Genomic DNA, 22,653 nt, shown 5'->3' on the forward strand with positions numbered 1-22,653 from the left:
CAGAAGTTAAACTCTCAACAGAAGTTAAACTCTCAGGTCTATAATTACTTGTGTCAGCCTTTGATCCCCCTTTGTGAATTGGGGTCACATTTGCACATCTCCAGTCCATGGGTACCTCCCCTGAGTCCAAGGAAGCTCTCATAATTATGGCTAAGGGTTTGCTTACTTCCTTTGCTGCCTCCTTTAATATAACTGGATAGATCCCATCCACCCCAGATGCCTTTCTTGTGTTTATCTTCAACAATTTCTCCTCCACTTTGCTCTCAGTTATTACAAGATTCTCTAGCTTACTGCTAGAGTTGAATACACCTCTGGCATTCCCCTCGCTGAATAACTCCTCATGTGTGAATGTCGATGCAAAATATTCATTTAGTTTGTTAGCTACCTGAGCAGGGTCATCAACAGTTGACCCATCGATCTCAAGTGGACCAATCTGATTCATCCCCTTCCTTCTAGAATTTACATAAGTAAAGAACGCTTTGCTGTTTTTCTTCGCATCCCTTGCCAAGGATCTCTCGTAATCTGTTTTCGCCTGCCTAACCTCCTTTGTAACTTGGTTACAGATCAACTTGTATCTATCATAGGCGTCTGTGTCACGTGTTAATTTGTATGTATCCCATGCATTTTTCTTCTCTGCCATATGCCTCATTAGTTCATCTGACATCCATTTAGGCCTAAACCTTGAACAATATTTCTTAGTTGGTATGTAAAGCCTAGTAGCTTCCAAGATAAGTTCTTTGAATGCTTCCCATTTTGAATTTGCTGTTGGCAATATCATCAGTTGATCCCACTGTATAGAATTTAAATACTGTCTCAGTCCATTGTAGTCGCCTTTACGAGAGCAATACCCCTTCCCTTTACCCCTAATGGTAGTTACCTCTTTGAGTAACTCCCACTTCAGCACACTGTGATCACTGCCACCTAGTGGTTCATTTATCTGCAGATTCTTAATGCATGAAGAATCACTACTGATAATCAAATCAAGAGTATTACTCCCTCTAGTTGCCTCCCGAACATGCTGATGTAGAAAACAATCATCCAATAAATCCACAAAAGCCTTGCTACTGTGTGAGTGACCAGCCCCCAAATTCCAGTCAATATCTGGGAAATTAAAATCCCCCATGATAAGACTCTCTGATTTACTGGCCCACTCTATTTCTCCGAACAGTTTCTTATTATACTCATCAGAGTCATTAGGCCTATAGCACACTCCTACTCTCAATTTTGATCTCCCAATGCTTATGTCACACCAAACTGACTCGACACTGCACTGTCCAGCGATGTCGACTGGCTTCGCTTCCTTGGATTTTATGTGTTTTTTAACTAATAGCATAACCCCTCCTCCCTTCCTATCCTGTCTATCCTTTCTGTAGACATTGTACTCCCCAAATTCCAGTTCTGCATTCCTTATATCTGTGTGACACCACGTCTCTGAAATCCCCACAATATCTGCCTTTGATGTTTTGAGCAATACCTCAAATTCATCAAATTTATTTACTAAACTCCTAGCATTGGTGTACACACAAGTATACATGCACCTGTTCTTTTTCTTAGCTACCCTAACACAACCCATGTGTTTACTTGTACCCCAATGATTCCCAGCAGTCTCTGAAATATCCTGCATCTTATTTTCCAGGCTGCGGCTCATTCCAATAGAAGCAGTGCAAGAATCACTTTCACCTCTGCCAGTGGCTACTGTTAATCTATTAGTCCTTGTATCCCCCCAATCTAGCAGTTTTCCGACCCACCTAACACTGCCTCGATAGCATCAGCAAACATTCTTGCACCCTTTCTATTTAAGTGTATCCCATCCCTGTAGAAGCAGTCTCTCCTGTTAACAAGTACAGACCAGGCTGAAAAAAATTCTACCCTTTGAGCCCTGCACAATCTTTCCAGGGCCGAATTGATTGACAGGGCTCTCATCATATACTCCCTCCTATCGTGTCTGGGCAGAATTGCAGACACTTTCAATTTCAACCCTAATTCACGGCTTTTTTTCATCAATGACCTGTACTTGTCAAATAATTCCGCCGGTCTCCTGCTCTTAATATCATTAGTGCCAACGTGTACAACTATATCACCTTTTGTACCCTTAAAAGATGATATCCGCTCTACAACGTCATCAACTTTTGCCCCTGGCAGACATACCCTGGTCCTGTTCCACCTATCCTTTTTACAAAGCATGTTTCCCGTTTCCCTGACAATAGAGTCACCAACAACTACTAGTTCCTTTGGGACCAGTGCATTCTGCCTTGGGGGTTGCCGCTGTGTTGCGCGATGACCAAGTGCAAGCTCTGGCATTGGTGTGGGCAGCTGAGAGCTTGATGGGCCCCTCACTTGTAATCCTTCGAGGGCATCCACCCTGTCCTTCAAGCTCTCATATAGGCCCATAACAACGCTGAGTTGTCGCCTTATCTCCTTACACTCCTTGCATCGCACACATACAAAGACATCCCCCATGGCAGTATCATGTCCCATACTTGACTGCTCCGCAAACATCAAGCAAATAGTGCATCTTAAAAGGCTGTGATTCAGAGGACAACTGCCCCCCTCAGTTCTCCCCTGGGCCACAGCATTCCCATTAGCTTGAGCCTTTTGCTTTGCTGCTCGGGTTTGAGTCATGATTTAGATTTACTTTCAATAAAATTTCAATTTTTGTACAAAATTAAATCCTAAACTTGTATCCAAACACAGTTATAACGCTATATTTATGTTTCACGTCTATCCTACATCTGTCTTTCCTCAATTTGAATTTATGCCCTCTCAGGTGATTTTTCTGAGCTAGAGGAAGAATCCCATCAGCATTGAGCATGCTTAAACCATTCAAGGCTTTATACACCTCTATCAGATCGCCTCGCTGGTGCCTAGTCTCCAGACACTGTAATTTGCAAAACTTAAGCCTTTCTTCGTAAGAGCACCCCTTTGTTCCATTCACTAATCTTGTTGCCCTTCTCTGTACTCGTTCCAGCAGCTCTACATCCTTCTTGAAATGAGGCCTCCAGACCTGTATACAGTACTCTAGGTGTGGCCTGACCATTGCCTTATACAATGGAATAATCACCTCCTTATCCCTGCTGGAAAAATTCTTGTATATCATTGACAATACTCCATGAGCTACTCTTGCAGCCCGTCTGCACTGCTCAGAGAACTTCATATCTGCCTGCACAACCACCCCCAAGTCCCTTTCATTCTCTACCACTGTCAGTGTAGTACCACAGAGTTGATACGTTGCTCTGGGGTTGCTGTTTCCCATGTGTAGTACTTTACATTTGTCAATGTTAAACTTCATTTGCCACCTCTCAGCCCATCTGCTCAACCTTTCCAGATCTGTTGCAGCAGCATAGTGTCAGTAGTGTCCTTGACAACCCTGCCAACCTTTGTATCATCTGCAAACTTGGACATTAAGCTTGATATACCATCATCAATATCATTTATAAATACAGAAAACAATAATGGACCCAACACTGAGCCCTGAGGGACTCCACTAATAACATTAGTCCACGATGAGCAGTGTCCATTGATTACCACTCTCTGTCTTCTCCCCCTCAACCACCCCTTTATCCATAGCAGCAATTTGCCTCCAATGTAACACTGCTCCAATTTGTGTAGCAGTCTTCCATGTGCAACAGTATCAAAAGCCTTTCTAAGATCCAAGTATATAATATCAAAGTTATTCCCTGCATCCAGTTCTTTTGTGACTGCATCATAGTATCCAATCAAGTTGGTCAGGCAAGACTTCCTCTTAACAAAACCATGCTGTGTCTGAGCTATAACTGAAGTCTTGTCTAAATGATCCTGCAGTGCTTCTTTAACCAGTGCCTCCATTAATTTTCCTGGAACAGAAGTTAAGCTCACAGGTCTATAATTACATGTGTCAGCCCTTGATCCTCCTTTGTGAATTGGGGTCACATTTGCACATTTCCAGTCTATGGGTACCTCCCCTGAGTCCAAGGAAGCTCTCATAATTATGGCTAAGGGTTTGCTTACTTCCTTTGCTGCCTCCTTTAATATAACTGGATAGATCCCATCCACCCCGGGTGCCTTTCTTGTGTTTATCTTCAACAGTTTCTCCTCCACTTTACTCCCAGTTATTTCAAGATTCTGTAGCTTACTGCTAGAGTTGAATACACCTCTGGCATTCCCCTTGCTGAATAACTCCTCATGTGTGAATGTCGATGCAAAATATTCATTTAGTTTGTTAGCTACCTGAGCAGGATCATCAACAGTTGAACCATTGGTATCAAGTGGACCAATCTGATTCATCCCCTTCCTTCTAGAGTTTACATAAGTAAAGAACTCTTTGCTGTTTTTCTTTGCATCCCTTGCCAAGGATTTCTCGTAATCTGCCTTCGCCTGCCTAACCTCCTTTGTAACTTGGTTGCATATCAACTTGTATCTATCATAGGCTTCTCTGTCATGTGTTAACTTGTAAGTATCCCATGCATTTTTCTTCTCTGCCATATGCCTCATTAGTTCATCTGACATCCATTTTGGCCTAAACCTTGAACAATATTTCTTAGTTGGTATGTAAAGCCTAGTACCTTCCAAGATAAGTTCTTTGAATGCTTCCCATTTTGAATTTGCTGTTGGTAACATCATCAGTTGGTCCCACTGTATAGAATTTAAATTCTGTCTCAGTCCATCGTAGTCACCTTTACGGAAGCAATAACCCTTCCCTTTACCCCTAATGGTAGTTACCTCTTTCAGTAAATCCCACTTCAGCACACTGTGATCACTGCCACCTAGTGGTTCATTTATCTGCAGATTCTTAATGCATGAAGAATCACTGCTGATAATCAAATCATGAGTATTACTCTCTCTAGTTGCCTCCCGAACAGGCTGATGTAGAAAACAATCATCCAATAAATCCACAAAAGCCCTGCTAGTGTGTGAGTAACCAGCCCCCAAATTCCAGTCAATATCTGGGAAATTAAAATCTCCCATTATAAGACTCTCTGATTTACTGGCCCACTCTATTTCCCTGTACAGTTCCTTATTATACTCATCAGAGTCATTAGGCTTATAGCACACTCCTACTCTCAATTTTGATCTCCCAATGCTTATGTCACACCAAACTGACTCAACACTGCACTGTCCAGCGATGTCGACTGGCTTCACTTCCTTGGTTTTTATGTGTTTCTTAACTAATAGCATAACCCCTCCCCCCTTCCTATCCTGTCTATCCTTTCTGTAGACGTTGTACTCCCCAAATTGCAGTTCTGCGTCCCTTATATCTGTGTGACACCGCGTCTCTGATATCCCAACAATATCTACCTTTGATGTTTTGAGCAATACCTCAAATTCATCAAATTTATTTACTAAACTCCTAGCATTGGTGTACACGCAAGTGTACCTGCACCTGTTTCTATTCTTAGCTAACCTAACACAACCCATGTGTTTACTTGTACCGCAATGGCTCCCAGCAGTCTCTGAAATACCATGCATCTTGTTTTTCAGGCTTCTGCTCATTCTAATAGAAGCAGTGCAAGAATCTCTTTCACCTCTGCCAGTGGCTACTGTCAATCTATTGGTCTTTGTCTCCCCCCAAGCTAGCAGTTTTCCGACCCACCTAACACTGCCTCGATAGCATCAGCAAATATTCTTGCACCCTTTCTATTTAAGTGTATCCCATCCCTGTAAAAGCAATCTCTCCTGTTAACAAGTACAGTCCAGGCTGAAAAAAATTCTACCCCTCGAGCCTTGCACAATCTTTCCAGGGCCGAATTGATTGATAAGGCTCTCATCATATACTCCCTCCTATCGTGTCTGGGCAGAATTGCAGACACTTTCAAATTCAACCCTAATTCTCGGCTTTTGTTCAACAGTGACCTGTACTTGTTAAGTAATTCTGCCGGTCTCCTACTCTTAAGAGCAAGTCCGAAACCCTGCGGCACCTACAGAAGCATACTGGTTGCGTGGCCAACCGCCTCCCCCAGCTGCCAGCTAAGGACCAAAGAAGAAGAAGAAGAATATTATTAGTGCCAACATGTACAACTATATCACCTTTTGTGCCCTTAAAAGATGATATTCGCTCTACAACGTCATCAACCTTTGCCCCTGGCAGACATACCCTGGTCCTGTTCCACCTATCCTTTTTACAAATCATGTTCCCCGTTTCCCTGACAATAGAGTCACCAACAACTACTAGCTCCTTCGGGACCAGCGCATTCTGCCTTGGGGGTTGCCTCTGTGTCACGCGATGCCCAAGTGCAAGCTCTGGCGTTGATGTGGGCAGCTGAGAGCTTGATGGGCCCCTCAATTTAGTTTCTTCGAGGGCATCCACCCTGTCCTTCAAGCTCTCATATAGGCCCACAAGAACGCCGAGTTGTTGCCTGATATCGATACACTCCTTGCATCGCGCACACACAAAGACATCCCCCTTGGCCATATCATGCCCCCCACAGCACTTCCGTTAGCTTGAGCCTTTTGCTTTGCTGCTCTGGTCTGAGTCATGATTATATTAATTTATTAATTAATTATAATTAATTATGTTATGTTATTAATTATGTTAAATATAATTAATTATATTACGTTTGTAATCTAAATCGTTATATGTATTTATTTAAACGTACAATTTAACTGCTAACGAAGTTCAACTAACGCTATCTAGTACGGTATATAACTATCGTATCACAAAGGCAGGAAAATTACGAACGGTAGCGGAGTCGAAACACGTGGAAACCCTTACCGATACTTTTATGCAATTACAAGGCCGAGTAAAGAATAAATACACCAAATTAATCAGAAAATCACAAAATAATGTTATACTACTAAATTTAAATCAAAAGTTTTAGAAAAACAATTATTTCAAATCAATAAATAAGAAAAATCCACTTAGCGGCTTTGAACACGACCGTCTCTAGTAGCCTCGTCAGCAGCCTCCTTTCATGCCTGGGCAGATTGCAGACACCTTCAAATTTAATCATAGCTCACAACTTTTTCTCAAAATTGTGTCCTGTACTTGTTAAGCAAGTCCTCAGATCTACTCTTTATGGCATTAGTTCCAAAATGTACAACAATATCACCTTTTGTGTCCTTAAAAGATGATATCTGCTCTATATCATCATCTTTTGCCCCTGGCAGACATACCCTGGTCTTATTCCATCTATACTTTTTGCACAATATATTTCCCATTTCCCTGACAATTGAGTCACTGACAATAACTAGCTCCTGTGGTATTTGCAACTACTTTTGCAAATATCAGCAGTATTGGCATATATCCCATCCTTTCAGAAAACAAAAACTGTAGCTGAAAAATACAGACTAAACTTTAATACCAGCCAACAACTCCCATATAACCAGCCTTTCAACAAAGAAGAATTGCAAAAAGCTCTGGCTAAGTCTAGGAAGAGTGCAGCCGGACCCGATGGAGTTCACTATGAAATGATCCAACAACTTAATCAAAAAATCTCTAAAGGCATTACTTATACTATAGAATATAATTTATATGGAAAACTACTATTAAAAACTCCTGGCGTAACTCCCTTGTAATTGCCTTTCCTAAATCTGCCAAAGATCATACGATCCCTACAAATTATCAACCAATAGTTCTAACAAGTTGCCTTGGGAAAACCCTCGAGAAAATGGTGAACAACTGATTAACCTGGTTTTTGGAAACATATAATGTACTTAACATAAATCAATATGGCTTTCGTAAAAATAGATCATCTCTGGACCCCATGATAAAAGCAGAGGCAAATATCTGCAATGCTTTTCTAAGTAATGCGCATCTAATCATGATCAGTCTCAACATAGAAAAGGCCTTTGACACTACCTGGCGATAAGGCATTCTGAATGACCTCCACAACATTGGTTTGCGAGGCCACTTACCAATCTTGATAAAAAATTTTCTGAAGCTCAGAACCTTCCAAGTAAAATTTCAAAACTATCTGTTACAAATATATACTTAGGAAGAAGGAGTTCCTCAGGGTTCAGTGCTGAATGCAGCTTTGTTTGCAATCAAAATAAATTCTATTACAAAAGACCTGCCAAAAACAGTTGAAACATTCCTTTATGCAGATGACGTTACCATTTCATACCATTCACAAAACTTGAACCATTCATACCATTCCTAGGTGATTGCACTTTCTTTGAATACCTGTGTGTGTGTGTGTGTGTGTGTGTGTGTGTGTGTGTGTGTGTGTGTGTGTGTGTGTGTGTGTGTGTGTGTGTGTGTGTGTGTGTGTGTGTGTGTATATATATGAACTTTTGATGAGGTAACCATTTCAAAGGTTACCAAACTCATGTTTTATAAACTTTAACTTTTTTATGGCGCACTGTAACCTTGTTGTTTTTGCACCACAAAAATCAACCTGCTGTATAAATTTGAAAAGTTTTTCTTGTTTTCTGGTGAAGTCCTCTACTTTATTGACTTCATTTCTTTAGTTACACAACGTGAAAGCTGTTGAACTGCAACAAGCCATTGACTATCTCTTCTTTGGTGCCTCCGTTGCCAGGTGGGCAGAGCAGCAGTGCGTAGCACACGCTTCTTGATTAGACCGAGGTTCGAGCCTGTGACCACCAAATATGGAGGATGCGGAAAGGTCAGGGAATGACCACCGCATATCCCCGGAGCAATATGGCCTTAGTTGCTAATGCTGCTAAAAACTAAATAATAACAATAACTATCTCTTCTCCTGGTCAGTGGCCAATGTTTTCACATTTTGATAGCAGTGTCAAAATTTCTGGAGAGTATATTTGTCAACTGTGCATGAGAAGTCTGAATGTCCTTTGTGTTACTCCTCTGGTTCAAGGGGTGAATGCTGATGATTTCTACTTCATCTCTATTTTTCACTTTTGTGATCTTAATTAGATTGTGTCCCATGGATATTAATCTGTCAAAAACAGTTATGTCCTGTCCACCATTAAACAATTCATAATTATTATTGGAGCATTTCGAACATCTGTCCAGAGAATCTGTGGGAGCAAACAAACCATCTTCGTTTCTTTGACAGAAAGAATTCTTGACAATAATGCTATTTAGAGTCTGTATGTACACTCTCACATGCTCATGTACCCCTGCTTACAATTCCTTCTAAAAACATAATATGGAAGGCTAATATACCATCTTCTGTATATCTGCAAGTACTTCAAAATATATAAGAGCAATTTAGCTCAATCCTTCCTATTTTGATAATATTTAAAAATATGAGAGATTTCACTCATACCTTTTTATAGGAAGTTCTTCGGCCTTACACTCACATCAAATTAATCCATTTAAAACATTATATCAAACTAAGTTTATGACACGATATTATGGTTTAAAATTGTTAATGTATATGGGTTTTTTAAAAATAATCCTGTATTCAATAACCATAATCCACTCCCTGCCAAAAGGAAGAGTAAAGAAAAGTCAATGCACATCAACTCACTAAAAACTAAACCACCCAGCAATAATGGATAGGAAAGTGAAGTTTTCAAATTTACTAAAATATTTTTAGACTAAACTTTTTAATAAGGGACAAAGTTATTTCAGGACGGTCCGTTTTAAATTTATCTCAATCTCACTTTGAATTGATATCCTATTTGAAGTAAGTAGATTATTGAGTTAACCCAGTTCACTCATTATTATGAAAACATCTGGTGAATTTTCCTATCATTTGTTTTGTTTTATATACACCGTTGTTATGTATTTCATCTAAGTAATTCATCTAATTTCATTTAGTAATTCATCTATTTTCACGATTTTAGTTTTTATCTCCACTTAAATTCAGATGATACTCCATCTTATCACATTTTTAATTTTGTAAATAGTTTCTTTTATAAATTCCGCTTTTATCTCGCCAATTCAATTTCGCTTAATTTTAGCACGTTCATGATAATCACATTCCGATTTTTGCACGTTCATAAAATCACGTATACATTTTGTAGGCCGTTAATTCGTACACTTCAATTCATTATTTTATAATTGCTCTCAAACACTTGTATATTTCGCTACGTTTAAGTTATAAATTAAAAAAATATGAACATGCATCTACACAATTTGGTTCTGGAATATATTTATATCACTTTAAAATATGAGGCACAAAAATTTCATATTAGATTTCTTAAATATTGTTTAAGGGCAAACTTAAACCCAAAATTTTTGCCAGAGTGACTCTTAGACAAAGAATGTCAGGCATACAAAAATTGGCATTTAAAACAATGCAAAAAATTATTAAGATGACATCAGAATATAGATTTGTAAGCAAGAAAAAATATTTTAATCAATTACAAAACTTTTGAACTAAAGTAAAAAAAAAAATCTTCATGTTAATGATTGGAACTATGTACAATCAGTGATTCAAATTAGAAAACAGGTGTTAGAAAATTAAACAGACAATAGACCTAGAAGCAAAATACTGTACACTGGTTATTATAGGCCAATAATAGACATGTAGCAAGAATGGAGAGTAACACACACTTTGATAGTAGTGATGAAATGATACATTATGGGGGGGGGAGACGGTACTAGAAACATTCAACATTACGCAACGGAATCAACTGTACCACAGAATGATATTATTTTTAATAATACAAATAACAGTTCTAACCTCAGTGTCATAAATTTATCTGCGTACAATTTATCTACAGGCCAAATAAATATCCTCAAAAAAGGTCTTAATTATAATCTGCCGCCTACACAACTTCTGAAAAAACAAACAGTAATTGAATTTGAATATGGCTTAAGAAATAGTAAGAACAAAGAAGGATTAATACAGCAGATTAACAATATTATCAATAATTCTAAGGACCAAGTATACCTAAACTATCAAAAGAAGAAAGGAACAGTTTTCAAAAATTAAGAAAAAATGATAATATTGTAATACAAAGAGCGGATAAAGGGAACAAAGATGACTGTTGTCATCTTAAATAGAAAGGATTATATTGAGAAATTGAATAATATCATATCAATTGGAAAATAGAAGTAAGTTTGACAACTTAATTAAACAATACAATAACACTTTAACTGAATACAGGAAGAAGGACTATATTACAATGGCAACTTTAAAGAATCTAAAAGCTTGTACCAATAATGTACCTACCCTGTTTTTTGGACAAATTAAGTTGCACAACCAATACCCTGTTTTTTGGACAAATTAAGTTGCACAAAACGGGATATCCGACTTATTGTCGCCTACAAAAATTCAGCTTTTGCATCCCTCGTGTCATATTTGTATGATATTATAAAACCTTTGTCTTATTTTAAAATTCAGTATAAAAATTCAGATTCACTTTTTAATAAACTAAAAGACAAAAAGTTAGATAAAGATGTAACATCATTGTACAGATGTTGTCTCATTATACACTAATGTAGATGTTAATTATTCGCTTGATACATTATGCAATTTGATTAATAGTAATTCCATAATATTGAATAAAACCAAGTTACCAAAAACTGAAATATTTTATTTAATTAGATTTCTCATTCAAGCCAATTACATTGAATTCCAACCGAATATCTATAGACAGATTTTTGGACTCCCAATGGGATTAAGCCTTAGTGGCCTTGTCATGGAAATTTACCTTAACAATATTGAACAATTACATTTAAATCCGTATATTCCAAACCTAACATTTTATGGTAGGTACCTTGATGATATCCTGGTCATTTCTCATAAAGATATTGTAATTAATCTCATGGATTCATTTAACAAAATTCATACGAGACTTAGTTTCACTTTAGAAGATGAAAAACCAGGAGAGAAATCTATAAATTTTCTTAATTTAACATTAACTATGGTCAACGATAGCATACATTTTAAAATATACCGCAAACCAACAAACACAGGAAAATTTTTACATAATTCAAGTTATCACCCTTTTACTTATAAAAGAAGTATCATTTTTAACCAATTCTATAATGCTTACAACTGTAGTTCTACACAAGAATCTCCTAATAAGGAACTCTCTACAAGGTTTACGAACGGGGGATATACATTAGGTACAATAGAGAATATTTAACGACAAGTGAAACAAAAATCGGAAACGGTTTCACTTAATAATAAAAACATTTACACAAAAATATTTTATTAAAGTTCCTTATGTACTACAATGTTATAAATGATTCATTACTATTTTTAAAAACATGGAATTTAAAATTGTCATGCAACCCATAAGTAAACTCCACACAGTATTGAAGATGAGGAAGAATACCACAGTTGTTGATATGGAGCGTACCAAAATAGTCTATAACATTGCATGTGAGGAATGTAATTCTTTTTATATTGGTTCTGCCCAAAATTATCTTTCAATGCGAATACAACAACACCAGGCATCCGTTAAGGCAAAAAGGACAGGTGTGTCTGAACTTTCCTTTCATGCCACCATGAGAACCATATGCTTCTTTTTAATGAGGCAAGAATAATTAATACACAATGTGAATATACAAAACTCTTAATAGCCAAAACACTTGAAATGAAGTTAAACCCTAATGCTATAAATGTACCTAGACGGCGCCTCCGTAGCTAGGTGGGCAGGAGCAGGAGTGCATAGCACATGCTTCTTCACTAGACTGGGGTTTGAGTCACTGACCACCAAATATGGAGGACGTGGAAAGGTCAGGGAATGACCACCGCATATTCCCGGAGCAATATGGCCTTAGTTGCTAATGCTCCAAATAACAACAACAACAACATTGTACCTAGACCATACACAATTTCGGATTCGTGGATCTTTACGCGCATGTGTAAATAACATTACTGTATTTACATTAGTTAATAAAAATAATCTTGTTCACGGTACACTAAATTGAACCTTATTATTAGTATAAAAGAGAGTGGAGATTGTTAAGTGTCACTTTACTTCTTGTGAGCACGGATCATCCTGAAATAACTTTGTCCCTTATTAAGAAGTTTAGTCTAAAAATATTTTAGTAAATTTGACAATGGTCTTCAATTTCCTATCCATTATTGCTGGGTGGTTTAGTTTTTAGTGGGTTGATGTGCATCGACTTCGCTTTACTCTTCCTTTTGGCAGTGAGCGGATTACGGATATTGAATACAGGATTATTTTTAAGAAACCTGTATATGTTAACAATTTTAAACCATAATATCGTGTCATAAACTTAGTTTGATATAATGTATTAATTGGATTAATTTGATGTGAGTATCAGGCCAAAGAACTTCCTATAAAAAGTTATGAGTTAAATCTCTTATATTTAAAAAAAAAAAAAAAAAAAAAAAAGCTGCATGTACTGTATATTCAGTGCATCGAGCTGAATATGTAGACTTCTTTTCAGCCTACACAGATGGCTGGAAGTTAAAACACACCTTTTTAACTCACGAGAGAAAGTTCTCATTGCATCTTCAGTGAAACCCAACTAACAGATAAACACACCCCTACTGACTATTGCCAACAAACGCCCATTGGAGATTGGAAAAATTCTTTAAGGCTTACTCATTCAGGACTGTAACTAGATGATCTGAGAAAGAGGGATCAGAGAAGAGGTTTTTTTTTTTTTTTTTTTCCTGCAAGTTGTTTTGGATTTTTTCAGCCCGAACAATGTGCGAGTCAGCCTGAAAACACATTCACACTTGTACAGATGTAATAGAAACATACTATGACCAAAAGTGGTATGTGCCAAAAAAGTTTAAGCCACCCAATCAATTTTCTTACACAGCATTGCCAATTCCCTCCAACCACCACCATACTGTAATCTTCTTTTTCCATAAGAGTTGTGTTGATTACCTTCCATAAGAGTTGTGTTGATTACTTTCCATAAGAGTTGTGTTGGAACAAATGGAGGGATGAAATGGGAGGGTTTTTTTTTTGGCTGATGCTGCATAAGCTTGCTTTCTTGCATCGTATGCCTCTACTAATGCTATAATGCTACTTGCATCATGGTCATTTGTAAACTTGATATAGTGATATATTTCAGTAGGTATATTATTTATATACATATTGGAGTCACATTTCTGACTGTGCAAAAGTAATGTTTTAATATTGTTATTTGGATTTTTTTTAGAAAAAGACTTGTCACCTATAACTCCAGTTACTTCTCCTGCCCTAAACCAATCCACTACACCAAAGAGATCAGTTCCTACATTATATCTTGGAAATCATCAGACAGTTGTCTCTGTGGCTTCTTCACCAGTCGTCACTATTGCATCAACACAAGCACATAATAATCATGGAGCAGAGAACAGGAAGGTAAGATTATTTTCATATTCTGAAATCTTCACCGAATGGACTTATAATTACATAAAATTGCATAGCCTTCACCATGATATCTCCTGTAATCATCATTCAAAATGTGGTTCCTGTAGTGTTTGTTAATCCTGTATTCACTGTTTACCGGATGTATTGTTTAAATATGTAGTAAAGCCTAGGACAAAAGCCTCAAGCTATCAGTCTATATAGATTTATTGTACATGTCAGGCACATCACATGAAATATCAAGGCAACTTGGTATTTCATGTGATGCAAAAAAAAGTCTAGGAGTATGATGAGGTCTAGACAGGGACAGATTGGTAGTTACAGGGTGGAGCCCAGGAAATTCTTGATCACAGGAGTTGGGAGCATTAAAACTGCTAATGGTAAATGCCGCATGTTAACTATTTCTTGAAACTAAGAAGCAAGGTGCAACATAATAGGTGGACAATGTCTACTGCAGACACTGGAGAAGGAAGTTGTGAGATGTGTTGCTTCATTTACCATAGAACAATATCTGTTAATGATCTTGATAATTTAGCATGGTTTAATAAATTCGACTCCCATTTTATTGTCTATACATGTATATAAATTCAAATTTAAAGCTGAGGTAGAAAGGCCTCAAATATAATCATATTTGCCTATTTTCATGTAATCTTATTTTTATTTTAGAGATTAAAAGTTTACCTTTCTGTGTTACAAGAATTCTTTTCCACTGAGGGTATTTTCATCAGAGGATAAGCTGTCTGCAGTATCAGTTTACTTTGCTTCTGTAACTTTCAAAACACCGAATATATATGAGAAATAGTAAAATCATTTGTTGCAAAACAGATGATTTTACTGCTTCTCATATATATTCTGTAAGATTAATGTCACAATGTCATGGCAAGTGTAATACAGAATGTTTGTTTTCTTTAAAAAGTTGTTTGATTGCCTATTTGTGGTTCCCTTCATTTTGCTTAACAATTTCAAGTAATTTAGATTTTTTCTGAAATCTGCAAAAAATGAAATATTGTCTTTTGACCACTTTGGGATTCTTGCTTTTGTTGCTGATGCCACTCATCTGTTCAATTGTGCACTGTAGTATTAGGCTTTTATCCATTACAGTTATCAATTTTTCTCTCAGATTAGGTAAAAGTTTCTTGAACCTGTATCTCCACTGGTATCTTATGGTAATGTTCAGTTTTTAATTTAGATTTAAAATGATCATCGGACTTTGATAGCTTTCTTTTAATTTTCATAAATGATATTGACAACAATATCATTTATGAAAATTAAAACTAGGGAGACCAACAGCAAGTCCAGATCTGGAGGATTCCACTTGTTACACTGGTGCACTTTGAAGACAGACCATTCACAACAATCTGCTGTCTCCTGTCTTTTAGCCAGCCTACAATCCAGAATAAGATCTTACCAGATACCTCAGTTTTCTTAGTTTATATAGAGCCTTACATGGGGACAGTATCAAAAGCTTTAATGAACTATAAGTATATAATGTCAGAATTGTTACCTGCATCCTGTTCAATGACCACATTATAGTAATTTACTAGATTGGTCAGACATTATCTTCTCTTAACAAACTTATGCCTGGACCTATTCAGGATTCCAATCCTTGTTGAGATGCTCCTGAATCGAGTCCTTGACCACAGGCTCATTGATTATCCTTATCATGGTGGTAAAACTCACTAGCATATAATTGCCCAATTATATGCTAGTGAGTTTTAGGGATTGGGGAGATTTAACCAGGGGCGGCTCGTCCATAGGCCCTGCAGCACCCCCAGCTATTTAAATCTAGATGTACAATGAATGGAGTTATATGAAATTTTGTGAAGAACAATGCAAAGCAATGAATATTTTTATTAATATGACTTGCATCCTCTATTTCCAGTAATCATTTCAATAATAAACAAATAAAAACACGAAACCGTTTCCAACTTTGAAGTTTAATTAACCGTAGGCCTCACTGTGCACCAGGCAGTGACACATTTTGCATTCCGGTGAATATCTGGTAGTTGGTTGCCATTGACAACCAGCATATTGGTAACTTACCAATATACATTTTTTATAGGTGAAACGAATCAAAATCACTGTAAAGCGCATAGTGCAGATTTCTTCGTTGACCATGATGGGTGTGTAGCCACAATGTCGGTGTCTTTTTGTTATTCGCCCGAATTCCCATTAAGTAACTAAATAATATCAGTGTTAAGTCAATACTCAGCATTTAACAATGTAATTATGTGATTACAGCTTAATTGCGAATTGAGCTTGAACTTGATAAGTTGAATGTGTAAGTAAAGCATTATTTCATGGCACCTCCGTAGCCAGGTGGGCAGGAGCAGCAGTGCATAGCACACGCTTCTTGATTAGACCGGGGTTCGAGTCCGTGACCACCAAATACGGAGGGTGCGGAAAGGTCAGGAAATGACCACCGCATATCCGCGGAGCAATATGACCTTAGTTGCTAATGCTCCTAAAAACCAAAACAACAACAACAAAACATTATTTCTACAACACATGATTTTGTGAAATTTGATTCGATCATGGCCTCCATGCTTCCTCATGAAGTAAATTGGGTGACAGTGAACAAACTCCCGCAACTTAGGCTTTCACAATTATCTCTCCAAGAAAAAAATGCGATTAAAAAAGAAGGCTGCTCCACACCAAAGATTCAAATTTCTAAACGGGGGATAAGTAATAATAAGAAATATATTCGCAGTTTTAAAACTGAATTGTACCAAAGGAAAAGTTAGCTTTGTCGTTGTGAAGTTAAAAATTCATTGTTTTGTTGTTTTCCATGTGTACTGTTCAGAGGTGATTTAATGTGGACAAAAGGTAGTTTTATAAACATAAACAGAATGAAAGAAAAAACTCTGAAACATGAGAGTTTGAAGAAACATATTGATAATGTGATTTCACTATCACTTTTAGGAAGTGTAAATATTAAAGAACAGCTTAGTGAGGCCTAAAGACTTTCGATCTGCAAACATAACAGAAAAATTACCAAGAATCATGAGGTATTATCTAAAATAATAGACTGCATTAAATTTTGTGGACAGTTTGAAATTCCTTTACATGGACATGACAAAAAAGACGATTCTAAAAATCCAGGAGTAATCAGAGGATTAATAAATTTCGCCTGTACATTAGATTCCAATTTAAAGGACTATTTAGAAAGTAATGCAGTATTTAAAGGCATTTCAAACTATTCAGAATGATATTTTTGACTGTTTGCTGAAAATATGCTGGGATGAAATAAAAAGAGAAATTAAAGACAGCTTCATTCGTAGCTGTCATGGCTGATGACGCAACAAATGTTTCAGAACATATACAAATGGTGACAGTTCTGAGAAATGAACTGAATGGAGACATTTTTGAGCATTTTTTGGGTTTTTTTCGCTCTGGAAAACCAAACGGCAGACTGAAATTGAAGTGCATTCTAGATCAGTTAGACATAATCCTCGAAGGAATTGTTCAGACATTTTATGGCACAAGTGTGATGAAAGGCAAGAAAGGGGGAGTTCAGACTAAAATAAAAAAAGTTTATAAAAATGCACATTTTATTCACTGTTATGCACACCAACTGAATCTGATGATGAGAAATGCAGCTAGTAGTACCCAAGATTCAAGGATATTCTTTTTGAACCTCATGTCGATACCAATATTTTTCTCGAGATCACCACAGAGTCTCTCTGTTCTCAAAAAGCATATGGACAGCCATGTTGCCCAACCTTCCCCTACAAGATTGAACTTCAATATATGCACTGTGAACAGCGTTTATGAAAATTTTGAATCCTTAAAAAAGTGCATGAAGGAACTAAAAGCAACAGCAAATGCAGATAAGATGATTTCAGAAGAATCTGGAATTTTGCACATCTTGAGTAATGAAAAATTTGAGTTCTGGTTAGAACTTTTCCATCAGATAATGCCTCATGTGGATGTTATCAAATGGAATCTTGAGAAATTGAAGCAGTTAAAATACATGAATATATATATAGGAAACTTTAAGAATGCCATTCTAAAAATCAGGAATTCAATGTACTGTGAAAATCCTTCAAAAACCCTCATGATTGAAGTGAAGGAAGTATGCGACTATATGTGTTGACATAGGTGAGAGATATTCTTTTACAAAGCAATTAATTGCTGCTAAATTGTTTAACAATTAGAACTTTGTTATTTTTCATATGAAAATGCCCATGGAAGAGGTACAGGAGACTACTGAGGCATATCCCATGATTGAAAGAGAAAAACTTCTTACGGAATTACATGATCTACACAATTATTGCAAATTAACTGACTTGCTGAAATTTATCTCAGAAAATAATCTAACTGAAGTAGTTGGTGAACTTACAAAACTCATAAAAGTTCTTTTGACCATTCCCATGACTACTTCAGAGCCTGAAAGTTGCCATTCGACATTAAAAAGAATAAAAACATTTTTAAGGAGCACTATGAATCAGGAAAGGCTAAATGCCCAAGCAATGCTTTTAATAGAGAAAAGCTTGGTCAACAGTGCACCAAACATGAATGAAAAAGTTATTAATCTATTTTCAACAAATAAAAACCGAAGAATGGATTTTGTTTTTAAATAAAAGTTCAAGTCTGTTAATGGTAAGTGTCTAGTTAATGTTTTGTAGTATTTTTAACTTGCTTATTATTATTACTGTATATGTCTACATGTCTTATAACCAAGACAATTTAATGTAACTTTAAGCACCCCCAAACATCAGAGTCACGAGTCTCCCGCCACTGGATTTAACACTTTCTACTTCAAGTGAATTTCCCCATTGTCTAATGACGCTCTCGTTAACATTACCAGTAATTTGGTAGACTTTCACGCAGTCCTCTACATGCTAGAGAGAGAGAGAGAGAGAGAGAGAGAGAGAGAGAAGTAGAACCAAGAAAGCAAGAAACAGAAGAATGATGATATCCAGCTCAGGACCCTGGGTTTGCCAAGCCCAAAGTCACCAGATGATGCCTGATGAGTATGGGTAAAGATTAGGGATATGAAAAGTTATATCAACACTTTTCAGAGTTACCATGAAAAGTCTGACAAGTGATCACTAGTGAGTGACACTGACTCATATTCATATCCAGTTCGTAATCCAAAAGTTTTGAAAGAAGACAAATGAATGTATTAAATTAAACCTTCTGAATCGCATACTGCTGGCAAAAGCAGGCCAAGCAAGCTGATAATTCTAGGCCTGTTATCCTCAGTTGTGAAGAAAGTCTGTTTATGCTTTCTGTCTTCTGGCTTAAATAAAGCAATTTGCTTGTTTCTTTTAAATGATATGCCGACATTTGAAAATCCAAACATAGCTCTTCAATTCAGCACACCTGAGATCCATGTACTTAGGTTACTGCTAGGTATGTTGAATGTTATGTACAAATTTATTATACCATTAGCTTTTAAATCTTCTATTTTAAATTTGGAAGTTTGTAATCATAGCAGACTAAACCAGAAGGTTGATTCTCACTTAGTCATAGGCATTTCTTCTGCCAAAGTTGTGGAGAAAACAAGAGTTGAAGATTCTATTCTTTCATTTAGTGAGGAAGTACTTAATTGGTAAGCAATCTGTGGCTGTATCTTAATATAAAATGTGTTAATCCAGATTATCCTGCTTTCTGAAAGTCAGCTTGACAGCCATGCATATTACACAGTGCACTTGATTGTATCATCCAAAACTTGCTACATATTTTTACATTTATTTCTTCAAGGTGTAGTTTATTTCTCATGGTTATTTCTTTTATATGCAGAATGTAGATCTTGTCAAACATTCTCAAAACATCAGTATCCCCACAAGCAATCATTGTATGGAGCCAATAAGTTTGAAGTTGGATAACTCAAAACCAGTACCACTAAGTCTTACTAGTGATAAGCGAAATAATCATATGCTTGGGACCAAAAATTATTCAGAACCATCCTTACATCCTCAGATACGGTAAGTTCTTAAACAAATTAGATACAAGAATTTCAATTGATTTCACCTTCTTTGATGTTTTTTGAATTTTTCAAAGTTTATGCAAAATTATTATTATTATTATTTTTATGAATTTTTGAACACACTCAGAATACCTTTGTGACTTTGTATTATGCAGTAAAATTTTGTAAATCAGATGGAATTTTACACTGAATATGAAATTGTAATTTTTGATTTAGAAAATGTAGTGTTATAATGGATTGTCACTTTGTACTTTTTGTGTATTATTAACTACAAACTAATGAACCAGGTTATTATCATATAAACTGTTAAAACATTTGTTTATTGTTGCGGCTGTGTGTGCATGTGCGTGCACACACACTACTCATGATAGTTATGTATATGGACACCACAAGTTAAAGCTGAATTTTAAAATAACTGGAATTTTGCCAAGACATAAGAGGGAGTTTATGATGAGAGCCTTGTCAATCAGTTGGCCCTGGAGAGATTGTGCAAGGCTTACAGGCATTACAGGGTAGAAAATTTCTTGTCATTGCTTGTTAACTAAAAGGACTGATTTTATAGAGATGAGTACACTTGAATAGAAGGGGTGCAAGAATATTTGCTGATGTTATTAAGGCAGTATTAGCTGGGTGGAAAATCTGCTAGTTTGGAGGAATACACAGATTAAATAGTTTGATGACAGCCATAAGTATATGTGTAATTGAATCCTGCTAGTCCACATGACATTAGCAATTACATTGGCTGTGTTAGAGTTGCCAAAAATGCAATCAGATACATATTTATTACTTACGTAGTAATAGAGTTTAGTAAATAAATCTGATGAGTTCGAAATGCTGGTTAAGTCATGAAATGCTGATGTTGTTAAACAGAAACGTGGTGCCACTCTGATATTGGGGATGCACAATTGAATATTTTGATTATAATATTTATAGAAAGGACAGACATACTGATATTTGGGGAAGATTATGCCTTTGATTAAGTAGCAGATACTGGTTGCCAGTTTTGTGAAATTAACATTGGGAAAACAAAAATTAGAGTATGTTATAGGTCAAATGACTGTGATTAGTTTAATGAAAAACTATGCAGAAAAATAGTGGGCCGACAAATCAGGATATGTCATCATGGAGGATTTTAACTTGCCAAGTATCAATTTGAACTTTTGGGTTGGCAGATCATTGATTAGCAGATATCTTTCTAGATTTGCTAAGTGACTGCCTGCTTTCTACGCCAAAATTTTAGAGGGATGAGGAGAGAAAGCAATATTTATGATATTGGTTTTCAACAGTGATTCATCATGTATTAAAACACTTCAAAACACTATGATCATAGTGTTTTGATATGGGATATATTCAATTAAAAGAAATAACTTTTGTCAAGGGTAAAAGGAAGAGATTTTGTTTATGCAAACCATGGTTGCAATGAGCCTGGACATTTTTTAAACTCTTTTTCAGTGGGACCAACTTATTTTGTTAAATATGTTTCTTTAACAGAAACATGTTGCCACTCTGGTATTGGTGATGCAGATTTTGAATTATGGTGATTATAATGTTTATGGAAAGGACAGACATGCAGGAGATGGGAAAAGAGTTATGACATAATATATAATAGAATTATATAATATAATTTAATAGAATTATATATTATAATAGATCATTGTCAGAACTCTGTCCTAATGTTCAACTGCATCTGTCTGATAGGTATCTACTGTTGTGAATGCTACCACTGGTCCACTCCTTGGATGCTGCTTTAATCAAATTTGCTACAGAGAGGGTGTATAGGTGCATGATTCTCCACCAGACCTTCCCTGCCTAAACTCCCATTGGAGTGGAATGGTATATCTATACAGCTGCAAACACTGAGGTTAATATACACTCACTGGCCAAAAAATTAGAAACCTTTATTTAGTATCTAGTAGGGCCACCTTTTGCTCGAATTAAAGCACATAAATTCCATGGCATGGACACCACTAGGCACCTGAAATACTCTAGCTCATCATCTCCTCTCCTTATTCATATCCAACTCATCAGTCATCAGGCGCCTCCGTAGCCAGGTGGGAAGGAGCAGCAGTGCATAGCACACGCTTCTTGATTAGACCGGGGTTTGAGCCCGTCACCACCAAATACGGAGGATGCGGAAAGGTCAGGGAATGACCACCGCATATCCCGGAGCAATATGGCCTTAGTTGCTAATGCTCCTAAAAACCACATAACAACATCAGTCATCACTCTGAGGGTCAAATGATGATCTCTTGCCACAATTTTTAAATTTTGCAACCTTGTCCTCATTTCGAGAGGTTGATGGATGCCCACGTCTTGGATCATCACAAATGTCCTCATGCCCATCTTTGAACCACTTATATCATTCAGACACACTGGTTCAACAACATTTTGGCGCACTATAGCCAGTGTAGCTAATATGGCATTAAACACACACACACACACACACACACACACACACACACACACACACACACACACACACACACACACACACACACACACAACAACAACAACAACATTTCATATGTTTATGTTGCAGATATTCTCAGTTTAAAGCAAAATTTAATATTTGTTTGTTGCTC

General features: G+C 36.7%; 1 protein-coding gene across 2 annotated transcripts in view; it reads left to right on the forward strand.

The window, feature by feature from the left end:
- Positions 1-22,653, forward strand: part of LOC150089910 (genetic suppressor element 1-like) — a 488,677-nt gene that overhangs the window by 352,656 nt on the left and 113,368 nt on the right. For both annotated transcript variants that reach the window (XM_090389701.1, XM_090389702.1), the window contains exons 4-5: positions 13,946-14,130; positions 19,885-20,069. In XM_090389701.1, the coding sequence (XP_090245827.1) occupies positions 13,946-14,130; positions 19,885-20,069 (370 nt within the window). The remainder of the gene's footprint in view (positions 1-13,945; positions 14,131-19,884; positions 20,070-22,653) is intronic.

The sequence above is a fragment of the Mastigoproctus giganteus genome, chromosome 2 (assembly GCF_048544385.1).
Source record: "Mastigoproctus giganteus isolate SK-2022 chromosome 2, ASM4854438v1, whole genome shotgun sequence".
NCBI lineage: Eukaryota > Metazoa > Arthropoda > Arachnida > Uropygi > Thelyphonidae > Mastigoproctus > Mastigoproctus giganteus.